This window comes from Rana temporaria, chromosome 6 (genome assembly GCF_905171775.1).
Source record: "Rana temporaria chromosome 6, aRanTem1.1, whole genome shotgun sequence".
NCBI lineage: Eukaryota > Metazoa > Chordata > Amphibia > Anura > Ranidae > Rana > Rana temporaria.
The window spans coordinates 147,235,127-147,252,668 of NC_053494.1; the positions used below are offsets into that span (position 1 = coordinate 147,235,127).

Genomic DNA, 17,542 nt, shown 5'->3' on the forward strand with positions numbered 1-17,542 from the left:
AGTCCCGAATCGCAAAAAGTACTCTGGTCTTTGGGCAGCAATATGGTCCGGGGGTTAAGTGGTTAAAGTGAAAAGCGCACCTGTCTGTTATTAGTATGTGGTCGAAATTAGACACGTGAATACCTTCTGTCCTAAGAGGGCTCTACGGTGTTGCACATTAATTTAATGGAGCCTTTTTGGTTCCTTTAGTCCTTTCTAACTATAACCTTCAGTATATACTTACTGGTCCCTAAACCCTTCTCTATAGAAGCCACGTTTCCCATACACTGAAATGATGATGGTCAAAAAGCATGAAACGGCTGTGTGCAGCATCTTGGAATAAATCTAAAATATTAGGCTGTATCTGTGCTATACACCAGTAGTTATGGATTTATAGTAGGCCATGGAGTGTAAAGGATTCATTTGCATGGCTCCACCCCGCTGTTCTGAAATGATGATCTATTCCCTTATTTTTGGCATATGTGATGGAATGACATGCTAGTACATTCTGTTCTAAGAAAGTTCTACTATGCAATGCTTCCTGTACTGCTCACCACAGCTGTATTCACTTTAGAAGGAAGGTCATTAATCCAAGCCAAATGGGGCTCTCATGTTTTACACAGTGTTGTCATAATAACGCTGTTCTAGGAGATGAAAGCAGACAGATGACCTCATAAGTGTTCCTGCTCCCTCATTATTGGACCAGCAGGCCATGGGGGGTAAGGGGTGGGGTTTTAAACAAATGTGTATTGCTTCACTACAGTAAATGGAGGTCTTAGACCTGGCTGTGTTGTTTGGCAGGGCTGCCTGAAAAAGAATGTTTAATTCTTTGGCTGGTGAAATAATGTCAAAATATTTATTTTGGTTGTGTATTAAGCCATTTGGCTGAAGCTCATGATTTGGCTCCAATATATTTCAGATACATTGGTATTCACCAAACCAACAGAAGGTAAGTGAACTTAGACTAACTTCAAAATACAGAAATAAGACCAAAGAAATTGGAAACTGAAAAAAAACCTTACCTCTTACTGCCTCCATGACAGGCTGTATGTTTTCAGACCACTGATGGGCAGCTATGGCAGTATATATTCCTGGAAAATCTCTTTGCCAGATCTTCTGACCTACATCCCAAATCCAACCAATCTCTGCATTGGCCTAAAGAGAAAAGGAATGATAAATTAGGTAAACAATGCACTAACAAGCATACAGTATACCCAGTGACACAGACTTAAAGTGTTACTAAACCCAGGACCTGTATTCACTATATCTGGTTTCCCACAGTACATAGAACATGGAAATGCAATTATATTAGTTAATATAAACTGCTAATTTTTAGTCATCAGCAGTTAGAGCAGTGTCTGGTAAAAGCTTGTAGGAGGTGTTTTCATTCTTTCCCGATTGTCCTATAAGAATGCAGGACCCCTGACCCTCTGTCTGGACAATGCCGATTGGCTCTGTGCTGATCACATGCACTCTCCCAGGAAAAAAAAATAACTCTCTAGCAATACATCCCAAACTGAGCATGTGCAGCCTGTCCCTGAGCTCTGTACTATCAAGAAATGATTGGGGGACAACGGGGAGGATCAGAGGAGACAGGATCAGCCTTTTTACACAATGCAGAGGATTAACCTCTTGGGTTTTACAGCGAGTATAACAAGCATGCTTTACTGCATATACAGACTGATTGTACTGCTGTGGGTTTAGTAACACTTTAAAATGTTTTTTTTTTTCACTTTAATATAAATTATGGCCGGGATTCAGAAAGAACTTACGTAGACGTATCTATTGATACGATTGCGCATTCTTGAACTTACGCCGCGTATCTATGCGCTGTATTCAGGAAACAAGATACGCCTAAATTTTGCCAAGATACGACCGGCGCAAGTCTCCTACGCCGTCGTATCTTGGGTGCATATTTACGCTGGCCGCTAGGGGCGCTTCCGTAGATTTACGCGTTGAATATGTAAATGAGCTAGATACGCTGATTCACGAACGTACTTGCGCCCGTCGCAATAAGCTATGCCGTTTACGTAAGGCGTACGTCCGGCGTAACTTTACCCCTCATAAAGCACAGGTAAGTCATGTTAAGGTATGGACGTCGGAAACGTTGGAACAGCCGTCGTATTTTACGTCGTTTACGCAAGTCGTATGTGAATGGGGCTGGGCGTAGGTTATGTTCACGTTGTATGAATGGAGCCGGCGTATCTTAGGGAGTAAATTTGACGTGATTCTGAGCATGCGCCGTTCGTTCGGCCATGCATTTACATGGGGTCACGCTTCATTATAATACTACACGCCCACTGCCTTGCTACTTTGAATTAGGCCGGCTTACGCCGGCCATTTTACGTTACGCCGGCGCAAGAAAGGGAGCAAGTGCTTTGTGAATACAGTACGAGCCTCTCCAAGTTACGTCAGCGTAGCGCATATCAGATGCACTACGCCCATCTAAAGATGCGCCGATCTCTCTGAATCCGGGCCTATGTGTTACCAATCACCTTTTATGTTACACTGAGACCTCCATATACTACAGTGGAGGACCAAGTCCAAATAGAACTGTATTTAATAAATAAATGGATATGCCACCAGTTTTTGCTTGCCGCAGCATTTTTATTGAAATCTTATTTTTGGCTGAAATGGCAATGTTGAGAAATAGTCTTGGATCCACTATTCCATTTAAAAGGGAATCCCTTAACAACCAATCATAGATGGCAAATACAGCAATATGGCTAAAGCAAGCCAAGTGAAGGGCCAGAGTCAATGTTAGGAGCCAGCCATTGCATAATTAAATATAAAGGCCTTATAGAAAATAGCAGAGCTTTGTTTATGCACAGTAACAAGCTTAGAAATACATTCTAATAAGCACCAGATGCTTTATTTCAGGTTGTACGACTCAAATAACAATTACACTAGCCCAGAGCCCCCAAGCAGAGCAACGCATGCTTTGCAGAAACACAAGGAAGAAATGTTATCAAGAAAGCCAAGAACAGAGTCCGGCTGTTATATAGCATAAGCCATCTGTCCCTCATTTATCAAAGGGCTTGCCATGGTGTGTGCGCAACTTCTGTGTTGTAAACTTGGACAGCAAAGTAAGACAGCTTTGTTAATATTTGGGCAAGATTTATGATCTTTTCACAATGTTATGCTCAAATCAGATGAACCTGTAATATGAGGCTATGATCCATACTGGTACAATGCCAATGCTGAGCAGCAGAGGGGGTCACTCAGGAACTACACAGATCTCAGAGTGGTAAATCTGAAAGAAATCATTTCACAATGACGGATCTAAACCCCCAAGGAGAGTAATCAACTAAATCTCTGCATTTTTTAGCTGCCCAAACATATTAGCGCACAACAATAACACAACGCCAAAAAAAAAAAAAAAAGCAGTGAAGGAATCATAATGTAGAGAATCCCTACAGTACTATAGCATATACAAAGCGGCGCCTGTAAAATACACTTTTATTAGATAGTATTTCCCCACAAATATCAGTAGAGTAACCTAGGATAACCATAAAGCTCTGTTCACTGGTGGTGCTGCCTGAAAAGTACAATGGTCACCAGGCTCACAGCCTGCAGATACAGAACACAATGTCATAGGACACAGCACTGTTACTGAGGGATAAAACTGATGAATTAAAGTGTTACTAAACCCAGAACAGTAAATTTAGTCTGTATATACAGTAAAGCATGCTTGTTATACTCACTGTGGAACCTAAGGGGGTTAATTTTCCACATTGTGTAAAAAAAAAGGCTGTTTGATCCTGTCTTCTCTGATCCCCCTTCTTTTACTGTTCCCAATCTATCTGCTGATAATACAGAGCCTTGGAGGCACTCTGCACATGCTAGGTTTGGTGTCTATTGCTAGACAGTTGTGGGTTATTTTTTTTTATTTTTTTGGGAGGGTGCACTTTTTTTATTACATTTTTATTTATTTTTAAAACAGTAAAGTTAGCCCAATTTTTTTTGTATTGTGAAAGATAATGTTACCCCAAGTAAATTGATACCCAACATGTCATGCTTCAAAATTGTGCCCGCTCGTTGAATGGCAACAAACTGACACTTAAAATTCTCCATAGGTGACATTTGAAAATTTCTACAGGTTACCAGTTTTGAGTTACAGAAGAGGTCTCGCTCTAACGATTGCGGCGATACCTTACATGTGTGGTTTGAAGACCGTTTACATATGCGGGTGTGACTTACGTATGCGTTCGCCTCTGTGTGCGGAGAAAGGGCGATTTAAAAAAAAAATCTTATTTATTTTGATTTTTATTTCTACATTTTTACACTGTCCCTTTAAAAAAGAAAAACAAAAAAAACACATGTCAGAACCTCTTTAATGTGAGATCTGGGGTCAAAAAGACCTCAGATCTCACATTTACACCTAAATGCAATCAAAAACGAATAAAAAAATTTGTCCCTTTAAGGCCATTGGGCAGAAGTGACATTTGACATTGCTTCCGTCATCCAACTACATTGAGTTGAGTGGGGTCATCGTTCCCTCACTTAACTCAGTGCCTCTGAGGGGAAAGGATATGTCCGTCTCTGCCTCTACCAACAGCTCCGGTAAGCGGTGGAGAGAACCGGGACATCTCTCCTGCCGCCGATAAAAGTGATCTTGCGGTGAATCTGCCGCGGAGACCACTTTTATCTTAAAGTGTACTGCCCACTGTTGAAGAAAATACCAGGGTTATGGTTATATCTACTGCCATAATAACAGTATTTAACATCAAATTACCAGCGTTTAATGATGGCGAGCAGTCCGAAAGTGGTAAAAAGACACAGATTTAATGACAATCCGAACATCCAGTGCGCCACGACAAAGATACTGTGCAGTGTTCCAAAAAGCTAATTCCAGGAATGTTTCCAGCAGTTGCAGTCATCTAGAAAAGTGCGTTGCTTCACAAGGGGACTACTTGGAAGGTGACAACAGCCGCTAGTGTAAAGGTCAAACATTTTTTTTCTTTTACAGTTTTTTCTGGGAATTTAATTGTCACACCTCGTATATTACACTGTACAAATATAACATTTTGTGCTGATGTTTATATGTGTAGAGATTAAAAAAAACCTATGCTCTGCCCACCCAGCCTAGTGAACTCAGAGCGGACATGTAAACATCACCAATGCGCTGGCAGCACCAGTAACACAGACGCAAAAAGTCTTCAGCCTTGAGTCATCCTGATTGACTGAGAGGTCATTCTGCGCCTGCACTGCATGTAATACTTATTCAAGGGACGATGTAAACATTAGTGTGTAATCATCAGCAGTGCAGAACGTACACATGGAGAAATAAGCAGGTGTAGGCCCCTCTGAGTGCAGATGCAACATGGAAACCTTTTTACAACGGACATTACTGGCAGCAAAAACATTTTTTTTCCCAATTAAATGATTCTCTGTTAAACTCCTCAGTTTACTCTAATCAGCACTAATTAACTCCATATTGTCCTCTACCATTTAATTGTAATTTTCTTGGTGATTTTTTTTTCCATTTTATTAACCACTTAGGACTGAGCTTGTTTTTCAGACTCTGTGTTTACAAGTTTAAAACGTTTTTTTGCTAGAAAATTACTTGGAACCCCGAAACAATATTTTTTTTCTCTAACACCCTAGAGCAAGGGTCTCCAAATATTTCATACAAAAGGGCCAGTCTACTGTCCTTCAGACTTTAGGAGGGCCGGATTGTGGCTAGCAGGGTTAGAAAATGTCCCGAGCCCAGCATCAGTGAGAAAAAATATGGCCTCAGGGTTGGTGGTCAGTAGGAGTAGTGCTCCATTATTAATATTAGTAGGAGGAAAAGTATCTCATCATTGGTATCAGTGGAAAACATAGTGCCATATTGCTGGTGAGGAATAGTGCCCCAAGGGCCGGATAAAGGCTAGCAATGGGCCACATCTGGCCCTCGGGCCGCAGTTTGGAGACCTCTGCCCTAGAGAATAAAATGGTGGTCGTTGCAATACTTTGTCAGCCTGTATTTGCGCAGCGGTCTTACAAGCGCACTTTTTTTGGGGAAGAAATTCACTTTTTTTTAATAAAAAAAAATAAAAAACAGTAAAGTTAGCCCAATATTTTTATATTGTGAATGATAACACCGAGTAAAATGATACCCAACATGTCACGCTTCAAAATTGCGCCCGCTTGTGGAATGGCGTCAAAACTTTTACCCTTAAAAATCACCATAGGCGACAGTTAAAAAATTCTATAGGTTGCATCTTTTGATTCACAGAGGAGGTCTAGGGCTAGAATTATTGCTCTCGATCTAACGATCGCGGTGATACCTCACTTGTGTGGTTTGAACACCGTTTTTATATGCGGCGCTACTCACGTATGCGTTCGCTTCTGCATGCGAGCTCGTTGGGACGGGGCGCTTTAAAACATTTTTTTTTTTTCTTATTTATTTTATTCATTTTTTACACAGTTTTTTATTTTTTTTAAATGGGTCACGTTTATTCCTATTACAATGAATGTAAACATCCCTTGTAATAGAAAAAAAACCTCAAAAAAAGACCTCAGGTCTCATGTCGACTAAAATGCAATAAAGAATAAAAAAAATTGTCATTTGAAAAAGACGCATGGGCGGAAGTGACGTTTTGACGTTGCTTCCGTCCTGCTATGCTATGGAGATGGTTGGGGGCCATCTTGCCCTCACTCGTATCCATGGCAAGCAGCATGAAGGACCCGATCGCCTCCGCCGCTACCGATGGCTCCGGAGAGCGGCGAGAGGGTAGCCCCTCTCCCGCCGCCGATAACAGTGATCTCACGGCGAATCCAACGCGAAGACCAACATTATCGTTTACAGGACCGACCACGGAGAAGATGGAGACCTCGGTTGTGGCAGAAGCTGCTGCCGTTACCTAGATATTCATCTTTAAAGTGCCGACGTATATGTACATGAGCCGGTCCTTAATTTAACTAACCGTTAGGCTGGGTTCACACCTATACAAATTGACATATCTGTGGGGCATTCGCCCTGCTCATTGCCCAAAAAAATGTGTGCGTTTTCTAGGCATTGTGGTGCGAATTGTCTGCACATTATCTTCGCATCAGAACGCATTTGATTCGCAGATGTGTTCGGTTCTGAACACAAATTCTCTCCCTGTGCACTACACCTCCCCCTCCCCTCCCAGGTCAGCTAATCCGGAGCTACAACGGAGAGGAACCGCTGAACAGCTGATTTTTCTCTTCGCAGAGAAAATAGAACTGAAATTCGCACCGCACATGTGTGAACCCAGCCTTAAAAAAAAAATCTGTTTTTGTTTGCTTTATTCATTAATATTTTTACACCGTTTACATATATTTACACGTATCACACTGAAAAGAAAGAGCAAAATTGAAAAAACCCACTTTATTTTATTTGTAAATAACTTTGCAATGCATTGTACTAAAATCATAGTTTTAGAGTTTTAAACAAGATAAATTACAGAATAAAATGCACACTTTTTTTATATGCAATAACACTATATTTAACCGCCTGTCCACCGCCCGCCATCAAATGACGGCGGGAGGAAGACTCTCTTGTTCTGGGTGGACATCATATGACGTTGCGCCTTCACAAGCCACTAGAGGGCGCATGCGCCCGCCGCGTCACTGGGGACCCAATGTGTGTGCCCAGTAACTGAGCAGGACCGTGGAACTGTGTATGTAAACACACAGATCCACGTTCTGTCAGGGAGAGGCGACCGATGGTGTGTGGCTTGTACATAGGGACAACCATCGGTCACCTCCCCCAGTCAGCCCCCTCCCCCCACAGTAAGAAACACTCCCTAGGGAACACATTAACCCCTTGATCGCCCCCTAGTGTTAACCCCTTCCCTGCCAGTCATATTTATACAGTAATCAATGCATTTTTATAGCAGGGATCGCTGTATAAATGCGAATGGTCCCAAAAACGTGTCAAAAGTGTCCACCGCAATATCGCAGTTACGAGAAAAAAAAATAAATAATAAATCGCCGATCGCCACCATTACTAGTAAAAAAATAATAATAATAAAAATACTATAAATCTATCCCCTATTTTGTAGCCGCTATAACTTTTGCACAAAGCAGGAACAAAAATTGTCTCTGGACAGCCGCACTCTGAACAAATTGTAGCCTTTTTTGAAAGAAGGACAGCACTACAAGTCACAGCAAAGTAAAATAAAACCCAACTGCTGACGCATTTCGCACTGAAACTAGTGCTTAGTCATAGCTAAAAAATACAACAAATGAAATCTCTCGTACATGTTCAAGGCGTGCTGTACAGTGAAATGAGGAAAAATTGATTATACAGCTGGAAATGGACAAAGGTTGTGTATGTGTATCATAAGTGATTCAAATATTAGTGTGATATATAACACAAATGTGAAATAAATGTGTACACCGTGTAAAATAAATATGTGAAAAGTAAGGCGAGTCCTGCTAAGTGTATACTATAAACTGGAAATGAAAAGTAAAGATAAATGTGAAAAATAAATAAAAAATGTTTTGGTATATGTCAGGACAAAATTAGGCTCATAGCAGTAATTTTAAAATTGCTCTGGTCCTTTTAAAATGATTGTGTGTGGGCTTTACATTTTTCGGCTTCTGAAAAACGACAATTTATTTTTTTCGAACATGCTGCATTTTTTAACGACGTTTTAAACAATGTCGTTTTTCGGTTGTAAAAAATGATCGTGTGTGGTCTAAAAAGACGTTAAAAACCCGCGCATGCTCAGAAGCAAGTTATGAGACGGGAGCGCTCGTTCTGGTAAAACTATCGTTCATAATGGAGTAAGCATATTCATCACGCTGTAACAGACAGAAAAATGTGAATCGTCTTTTACCAACACGGAATCAGCTAAAGCAACCCCAAGGGTGGCGTCATCCGCATGGAACTTCCCCTTTACAGTGCCGTCGTACGTCACCACGCTTTGCTAGAGCATTTTTAAAAAACGATGGTGTGTGGGCAACGTCGTTTTAATGATGAAGTTGGAAAAACGTCGTTTTTTCTACATGCCGAAAAATGATCGTGTGTACGCGGCATAAGAGCCGAAGTGGTTAAGGCCCCTTTTACACTAGGGCGCGGGCGGCGGTAAAGCGCCGCTATTTTTAGTGGCGCTTTACCGTCATCTTTGCAGAGGTATTCGGCCGCTAGCAGTGCGCTTTTAACCTTCGATAGCGTCCGAAAAAGGATTAAAGCCACCCACACTTTGCCGGCGGTATGGCCACGGTGCCCATTAATTTCAATGTGCAAGACCGGTGAAGGAGAGGTATACACACCGCTCCTTCACCGCTCCAAAGATGCTGCTTGCAGGACATTTTTTTTTAGTCCTGCCAGAGCACCGCTCCAGTGTGAAAGCCCTCGGGATGAATGGAGCGGCTCTTTCAGGGCGCTTTGCAGGCGCTATTTTTAGCGTTACAGCGCCTGCAAAGCACCTCAATGTGAAAGGGATCTTGGATTTTTTTAAAGTTCCAAAGCTAGATGGATTAGGGAAGTGATCCTTTCACATGATAGCACAGGTCTTCGGTCTGTGGCTAAGATAAAGGCACATTCCACAAGATTGTTTGTTACTTTGTGGGCCATAAGTGCAGCATTCTCTTAAGAGATCTCCAAAACTACGATATGGTCTACAAACTGTGCTTTGGTAGAGTGTTACCAAGTGGAATTGATATCTAGCCAAGATTTATCCTTTGTTTGAAAGTTTTACAGACTGTATTCCCTCCCTAAGGTATGCCAAGTTCTTGTTTATATCATTTCAGGTAGCTGTCCTAGAAGACGATTAGTGAAAAAAAACAGTTAAACTTACTGGTTAGATTATTTCTGTATGTCTCCCATGACAGGGTCTAGATTTCCACAATTTTTTTCTGCTTTATATATTTTTCCCTTGTGCATACTGGTAACAATCCTTACCTTTATGAGAAAGTGAGGATGAGGGCCCCCCCCCCCCCTCACTTTCTCATAAAGGTAAGGATTGTCACCAGTATGCACAAGGGAAGACTACTTTATTTTCTGGCGTATAAGACTACCTTTTACACTTGAACAAGCATTCTATCCTTCATATAAAGAGATCAAGGAGAAAGTCCAAAAGTTAGCAAAAAGGTAATATTTCTATTGTCTTAGGTACAGCAGCACCACACAACCCCTCTCTCCCTGACACGACCAGAGGGCCCCACAATAGATTTGTTTTTGTAAATTTGCCATTTATAATAGTTTTCCCCTTGCTGCATTACTTGAAGGGTAAAAAAGGTAATACTTACAGATTTAACAGGCTGTGGGATCCTTTTCCACAGATAACGAGCATTATTCCTATAAAAAAAAAAAAAAAAGGCACAAAGCATTAAATGTCATTTATTATAAAAACTTTTAATATAGAAAATAAAGTGTTAAAGCCACTTACATATCATTGTGTAAAAGATACAAAACCAGCAGCTGGGTGTAGACGTTGGGAGTAGCCACACCTCCAGGAGCCTGGAAAACAGAAACAGATAAAAAAAGCTGAGCAATGTAGAGAAGGCAGTGAGAGATAATCTGAATTAGAGGTCGGCCGATATATCGGCTGATATTTTGGCCGATATTTGCCCATTTTGAAGATATCGGCATCAACCGATTTTTGTGTAAACCAGGCCGATTCACGGCTTTACCCGCTCCTGCATGTGAAATCAATCCTTCAGCCGCACGCTGCTGTTCACTTATAGAAGGGAAACGTTTCACTGGCACCGCCCCGCCCCCTCCCCCGACCGGCTGTAGCAGAGGAATAATACTTCATTAGCATGTCACAAGCCGACTCGTAACTCCTCCCAGCAGGTCATCGCGGCCAGCAGCAGCTAGCACTTTCTTCCCTGATAAGGAGGAGCCTGCTGGCTGCTTCTATTTTATTGTATGTGATTGGCTGATCAGCGTCTATCTGCATGCACCTCCTAGTCCTATCGGGTGCATGCAGATAGATACCAGCATGGATGGAGGGTAAATCACAAAGTGCTACTGTGCCCCCCCCCTGCAGACTTTATTGAATCTCTTTAAAAGGGAAACCTGGCTGAGGCTGAAAAATGGATGAGGATGACTCTGGGTGGATATGATTGTTACATTGTGGAGATCCTCTTCACAATGTAACTCTCATCCACAACGCATCGCCATCCACAACGCATCGCCATCCACCCCTCTCCACAACGCATCGCCAGCGCCATCCACCCCTCTCCACAACGCATCGCCATCCACAACGCATCGCCAGCGCCATCCACCCCTCTCCACAACGCATCGCCATCCACAACGCATCGCCAGCGCCATCCACCTCTCTCCACAACGCATCGCCAGCGCCATTCACCCCTCTCCACAATGCATTCCCCAGCACCATCCACCCCTTATCAGCCTCTAGATCACAGAAAAGTGACTGGTAGATCGCAGCTTGGGCTTGCTGGCCCACCATTCTAGAGCAGGGGTCTCCAAACTGCGGCCCGAGGGCCAGATGTGGCCCTTTGCTAGCTTTTATCCGGCCCTTGGGGCACTATTCCTCCCACTGACACCAACAAGGGGGCACTATTTCTTCTACTGATAACAATGATGGGATACTATTCCTCCTACTGATAGGGGCACTACTCCTCCTCCTACTGACCACCAACCCTGAGGCCATATTTATTCTCGCTGATGCTGGGCCCAGGACATTTTCTGCCCCCCACTGTCCACCATCCGGCCCTTCTAAAGTCTGAAGGAGAATAAACTGGCCCTTTGTTTGAGAAGTTTGGAGACCCTTGTTCTAGAGCATAAAGCAGACGGCAATGCAGAGGGACTACTTGTAAAGTTGGAGCTGTAGTAGGGAGCAAGAGCCGCATTAGCCGATGCCTCCTCTGTAGTGCCGGCTCCTGTCCCATGCGGAGTGATACCAACTGCACTCCAACTCTTATCCCGGTGAGCGGTCTCCAGAGTGGTGCCAGCAGCAGATAAGAAGAGATCTTCAGGTGAGTCTGCAGCAATACACTGGGCATAATAGTATAGGTCTTTTTTCACACTGATACACTGCGGTTTACCCACACCACGGGTGCAGTGCAGAGTACCTGCAGCTTTGCAGTTCCATTATATCCTGCATGTTGGATGCAGGAGTTTTGATGTGCTTTCAGAAAGTGCAAAACATCTGCAGGATAAAATAGAAGCGCTGATAACCCAGAAAACTTGCACATGTACTGCACTGCACTCACGGCGCAGGTAAACCACAGCACATCAGTGTGAAAGCAGCCTTATAAGGGGCTCAGAACAATAAGGGTTCATTTATATTTGCAGTTTGGGTTTGTGTTATCATCCCTTCCCCAACCGCACCCCCTTAAGCTGCAGTGGCCAGAGGTATACACACGCCGCAGCAGAGGTTATACGCCCTGTCATGGTTGATGGGTATAGTACCAGCCAAGCATGACCCGTTCAAGTGAATGAAGCCACTCTGCAAGTGCCCTGCAACGTTCTGCAGTACAAAAACAAGGGGTAAAAGCAGGCAGCCCTGTATTGCTCACAGTGGGAACATTTGTTGGTGAAGAAATAGCCCAAACTGGCCTAAAAGGGACAGAAAGCTGGAGTTAGGCTTTACTTCTAGGCTGTACTTGTCCTATGGATCACAAGAGTGTCTTTAATTTTTCACTCCTATGAACCGTTTTCAGCAGAGAGCGAGCTGAAGTCCGCTCTCTACTGATGTCACAGTTGGTCCAGGCTCGGGCGTTTTAATGATCATAGGGTCGGGGTCTGCCCAGATCCCTGGATCGACACCTGTCTTAGCCTCCCAGCAAGCCGCCTAGAGCCTGAGCCGGACGCTCCCACCCCTCCACTGCCAAGCGTTCCATGGAGCTGTGAGAACCGAGTGATCGGCGGTGTTTGATCGCTCGGCTCTCAGCGTTCGAAGCGCCGGGAGACAGATGCAGCATTAGACACATGCTGCATCCACCTAGGTAAGTATGATTCTTAATAAAAACATATTTAAGATCTTCAGTAGTATACAGAGAGCAAAAAAGATAACTTGGCAGGGGTTTTAAACCTTCCCCATGAAAAGTTTTGGCTTTAAATCTACTTTAAAGTTGAACTTCAGTCTTCATTTCAGTCTACCACAGATGTCCCGACTCCTCTCCTGTACTGAAATAGCTTACTCCGATTTCACTGCACACTGTGAGCTTCTCATGGTGTGCATTAGAACCCGCCTCATTTCCTGGCTCATTCCTCCCCATCCTGACTGTCCCATTCATTCATTAGATTCCAGTTCTTTCATTGAGGTTCAGCATTACATATGGGTGTTAACTAGAATGGTCTGCATGCAAACAAAGCCTAACTAGGAACACCCACTCCTCCAGACATCAAAGCATTTTAAAGAATAAGTTCAACTTTGTAAAAAAAAAATTAATGCACATGATTTTGGAGTAAATGGACTACAAGCTTAATGGTCAGTGCATTTGTACTCCATTGAGAACTACAAGCTGGAGGCCAATGTGGAAGGCGGGACTTGTAGTTTATTCATTCACAGATCTCTATGAATGAATGAATGATTCTGCTATGCAGGTGGAGAGAATCCCCCACCTGCTGTCATGGGGGAGGGGGGCTGCTGCGTAGCAATCGGTTACACCCTAAATTAAGGTGAACCTATCCTTTAAATTTTACATAACTTCTCAAGAGTCAGCTAGTAGCTCCATCAGCCATGATCTGCCTGTATTGCACATATAGGTGTACAGAGATCCTGTGAGGACATTAGATTATTTATAATAAGGTGTGTAATAAAATTAGAAGGGAAGAAGGAAGGCAAAACATTAAACTTCAACCACTTGCCAACCTTGCTACAGCTAAATGACAGCTACAGCATGGCCGGCCAGTTCTGGGAGGGCACCATATTCAGTGTGGCACTCTGTGATCGCTGTGTCCTTAGGTCATAGCTGATCACAGATGGGGTAAAGGGCCAATAACAGTGGCCCTTTACCACATGATCAGCCGTGTCCAATCTCAGCTGATCATGATGTAAACACAAGCCAGTTATCGGCATTCCTTTCCTCATGCTTACAGTGTGAGGAGAGCCGATAACTGGCTTGTGTGAAATGGACATCTACACTGATTATCAGTGCAGTCCCAACAGTGCTGCCAATCAGTGCCCACCAGTACCTGCCAATCAGTGCCCACCAGTACCTGCCAATCAGTGCCCACCAGTACCTGCCAATCAGTGCCCACCAGTACCTGCCAATCAGTGCCGCCTACCAGTGCAGACTCAGCAGCGCACATCAGTGAAGGAGAAAAATTATCTGTTTATAACAAACTATGAATTTTTTTTTTTTTTTGTCAGTTTTGGAAAAAAAACAGTGATGATTAACCACTTCCCATCCCGCCTATAGACATAAGACGTCCACAAGGTGGCTTTTCCATCCTGGGTGGACGTCATATGATGTCCTCTGGCCTCCCGGACGCTAAGGGACACGCGTGCCGCGTCACTCGGGTGCCCCCTATCGATATATAGAAGAATACGTATCGGCCGAAACTGAGAAAAAAAAATGGGATATTTATTATAGCAAAGAGTAAAAAATTTTGTTTTTTTTTTCAAAATTGTCGCTCTATTTTTGTTTAAAGTGCAAAAAATAAAAACCGCAGAGATGATCAAATACCACCAAAAGAAAGCTCTATTTGTGGGGGGAAAAAGGACGTCAATTTTGTTTGGGAGCCACATCGCACGACCGCGCAATTGTCATTCAAAGCGATGCAGTGCTGAAAGCTGAAAATTGGCCTGGGCAGGAAGGAGGTGAAAATGCCCGGTATTGAAGTGGTTAAATACCATCAAAAGAAAGCCCTATTTGTGCGCCAAAAAAATAAAAATAATTCATATGGGTCTGGTGTTGCATGACCGCGCAATTGTCATTTAAAGTGTGAGAGCACTGAAAATGGGCCTGGGCATAAAGGGGGTAAAAGTGCTCAGTAAGCAAGTGGTTAAAGGATAACACACAGTACAGACCTATCACCGCTCAGTGTCCTGTAGTCACACAATGACAGATCCATTCTTACAGGCTGCTATGGATCTCTGCTATTACTCATCATTCTATTACAGATGTGTCTCCATAGTGTGAGCTCCCACAGCCTGTCCCCTTCCCCTCCCTGTACAGAGGAGAATGCACCCCCCTCCCCCTCTCTATGAGCACACATCTGTGGACACATCACACACCTCCAGCTCCTGTTCCTCGCACTGTTCTAGAAGCCTCTGGTAGCACACCGGATTTTCCGCCATCACGGCAACTGGCATCTTCCCCGCGGGCCCCCAGGGCCTCCGTCCTGCACAACCACTGTACACTTCCGCTTCCGGGTGAGGGCACGTCAGCAGAGTCGCCTGTAGATTGGGTGACAGCGAGTGGGCTCTGATTGGAGGAGAGCGTGGAACGCACCCGCTTCCGCTTCAGACGGGTTATCTGGTGTTTGGGCGACCTCGTGTACAAGGAGGAAGTGCTAAATTGTTTCCTTTTCTAAAACACAAATACATATTTCATTATAACACGGGAGGATACATAACACAATGTAAATTTATTTAGGAGATATTACAAGGTGGAGGGTGTTGTAGAGATACAGCGTGTTACATCTCTATATTTTATAGATTTGTAATTAGCAGTCACCCTGGAGCTGCTTCTGAGAGAGAATGTGGATTCTCATGACATGTGCTCATTTCAGCCCAATTGTTTTCCAATCCTTTTATATCCTTAACCACTTCAGCCCCGGAGGGGTTTGCCCCCATAAAGCGGTTGTATAGTCCCCAAATGTTTAATTTTTTAGTCACCTGTAAGGTAAAATGCATAATGAGCTAGTATGCACCACATACTAGCTTATTATGAAATACCTTAGAATGAGGCATCAGTAACTTACCTGGTCCACGTCGAGGGAGATGACATCTTGCCTCAGCGTGCAGTCAGCGGCTCATTGCGAGGGGAATATCGCCCAAACCGTAAAGGCCTTATTATAGGCTTACCTGTAGGTAAAAGTCCAAAAAAAGACTATACAACCACTTTAATGACCAGAGCATTTTTTTGTGATACGACACTGCGCTATTTTAAAGAGGAAGTAAACCCTGCGATGTCACCGCTGTCCCCACTAGCAGCAAGCGTCCATCTTCACCCCTCTTCCTTCCGGGGCCTTGAAATGCGGCTGTGGCACTGGCCGGAGTCATGTTCATCTAGCCCTGCAAAAGCCAAGCACAAGTCACAGGACACATCCGATCCAGCCCTGGAGGTGACATGGCAGGCTCCCTGGATGACACCAGGGAGCTACAGGACTCCATATCTGAGTTCCCTACAGCGAACCAACCGGTGCTTGACACCACTTTGAAAGATATATTGGTCTCCCTAAGAAGCACACTCCATGCTGACATCCTGAAGCTTGCCCAGCAATTTAGATCAGATGTTACTGAAATAGGCAATAGAGTCACACATATTTAAGATAAAGTGGGTGAATTTGCCTCCACATTTAACAACCTGATAGATGCCCATAATTCACAGGAATATGACATCATATGGATGAAATCAAAAATCGCAGACCTGGAGAACCGCTCCAAGCGCAATAATGTTAAAATTAGAGGGGTCCCAGAATCCATCAAACACCCTGACTTGATGACCTACTTTACGGATGTTATGAAGGCCGCACTGCCAGACCTCCCGCTAGAGCAGGAGTCTCCAAACTGCAGCCCGAGGGCCAGATGTGGCCCTTTGCTAGCCTTTATCCGGCCCTCAGGGCTTTATTCCTCTCACTGATATGAGGCACTATTCTTCCCACTGACTCCAACAAGGGGGCACTTTTTCTTCCACTGATACCAATGATGAGATACAATTACTCCTACTAATAGGGGCACTACTCCTTATCCTACTGATCGCAAACTATGAGACCATATTTATTCTCACCAATGCTGGGCCCAGGGCTTTTTCTGCCCCCGCTGGCCACAATCCGGCCCTCCTAAAGGCTGAAGAACTATAAACTGGCCCTTTGTTTGAAAAGTTTGGAAACCCCTGCGCTAGAGGATCTTCTAATAGATCGTATACATAGATTACCGAAACGAAACCAAAGCATATTCCTGCTCACCTGCCAAGAGATACTATCGCCTGCATCCACTTTTTCCACACTAAGGAAAAACTATGGCAGCCTTCCGACAACCTGGCCAGCTCCCAGAACATATACAGTCTATCTCGCTATTCATTGACCGGTCCGCGCACACCACCCAGAAGCGCAGACAATTGGCCACTATAATAAATGCCTATTGCATGTTTTTCTTTTTACCAAAAATATGTAGAATAAATATCGGCCTAAACTGATGAATACATTTTTTTATATATATATATTTTTGGATGTGTATTATAGCAGGAATTTAGTTGGTCTTTTTTTTGTTTATATCGCAAAAAATTAAAAATATCGCAAAGATGATCAAATACCATCAAAATACAGCTCTGTAGGAAAAAAAGGTCATCAATTGTATTTGGGTACATCACACGACCATGCAATTGTCAGTTAAAGTGGTTGTACACCCTGTACAACTGCTTTTACCTACAGGTAAGCCTAGATTAAGGCTTACCTGTAGGGACTGAAAATATCTCCTAAACCTTCACAGCTTAGGAGATATTTACAATAGAGCCTGTGCGC

General features: G+C 43.6%; 1 protein-coding gene across 1 annotated transcript in view; it reads right to left on the reverse strand.

Moving 5' to 3' along the window:
- The window catches only part of COPS8 (COP9 signalosome subunit 8), a 32,245-nt gene extending 16,996 nt beyond the window's left edge, over positions 1-15,249 (reverse strand). Inside the window, exons 1-4 of the mRNA XM_040357532.1 lie at positions 15,093-15,249; positions 10,329-10,399; positions 10,189-10,237; positions 1,002-1,134 (exon numbers count right to left, since the gene is read on the reverse strand). Of these exons, the coding sequence (XP_040213466.1) occupies positions 1,002-1,134; positions 10,189-10,237; positions 10,329-10,399; positions 15,093-15,170 (331 nt within the window). The 5' untranslated portion in view covers positions 15,171-15,249. The remainder of the gene's footprint in view (positions 1-1,001; positions 1,135-10,188; positions 10,238-10,328; positions 10,400-15,092) is intronic.
- Positions 15,250-17,542: the final 2,293 nt, after the last annotated feature.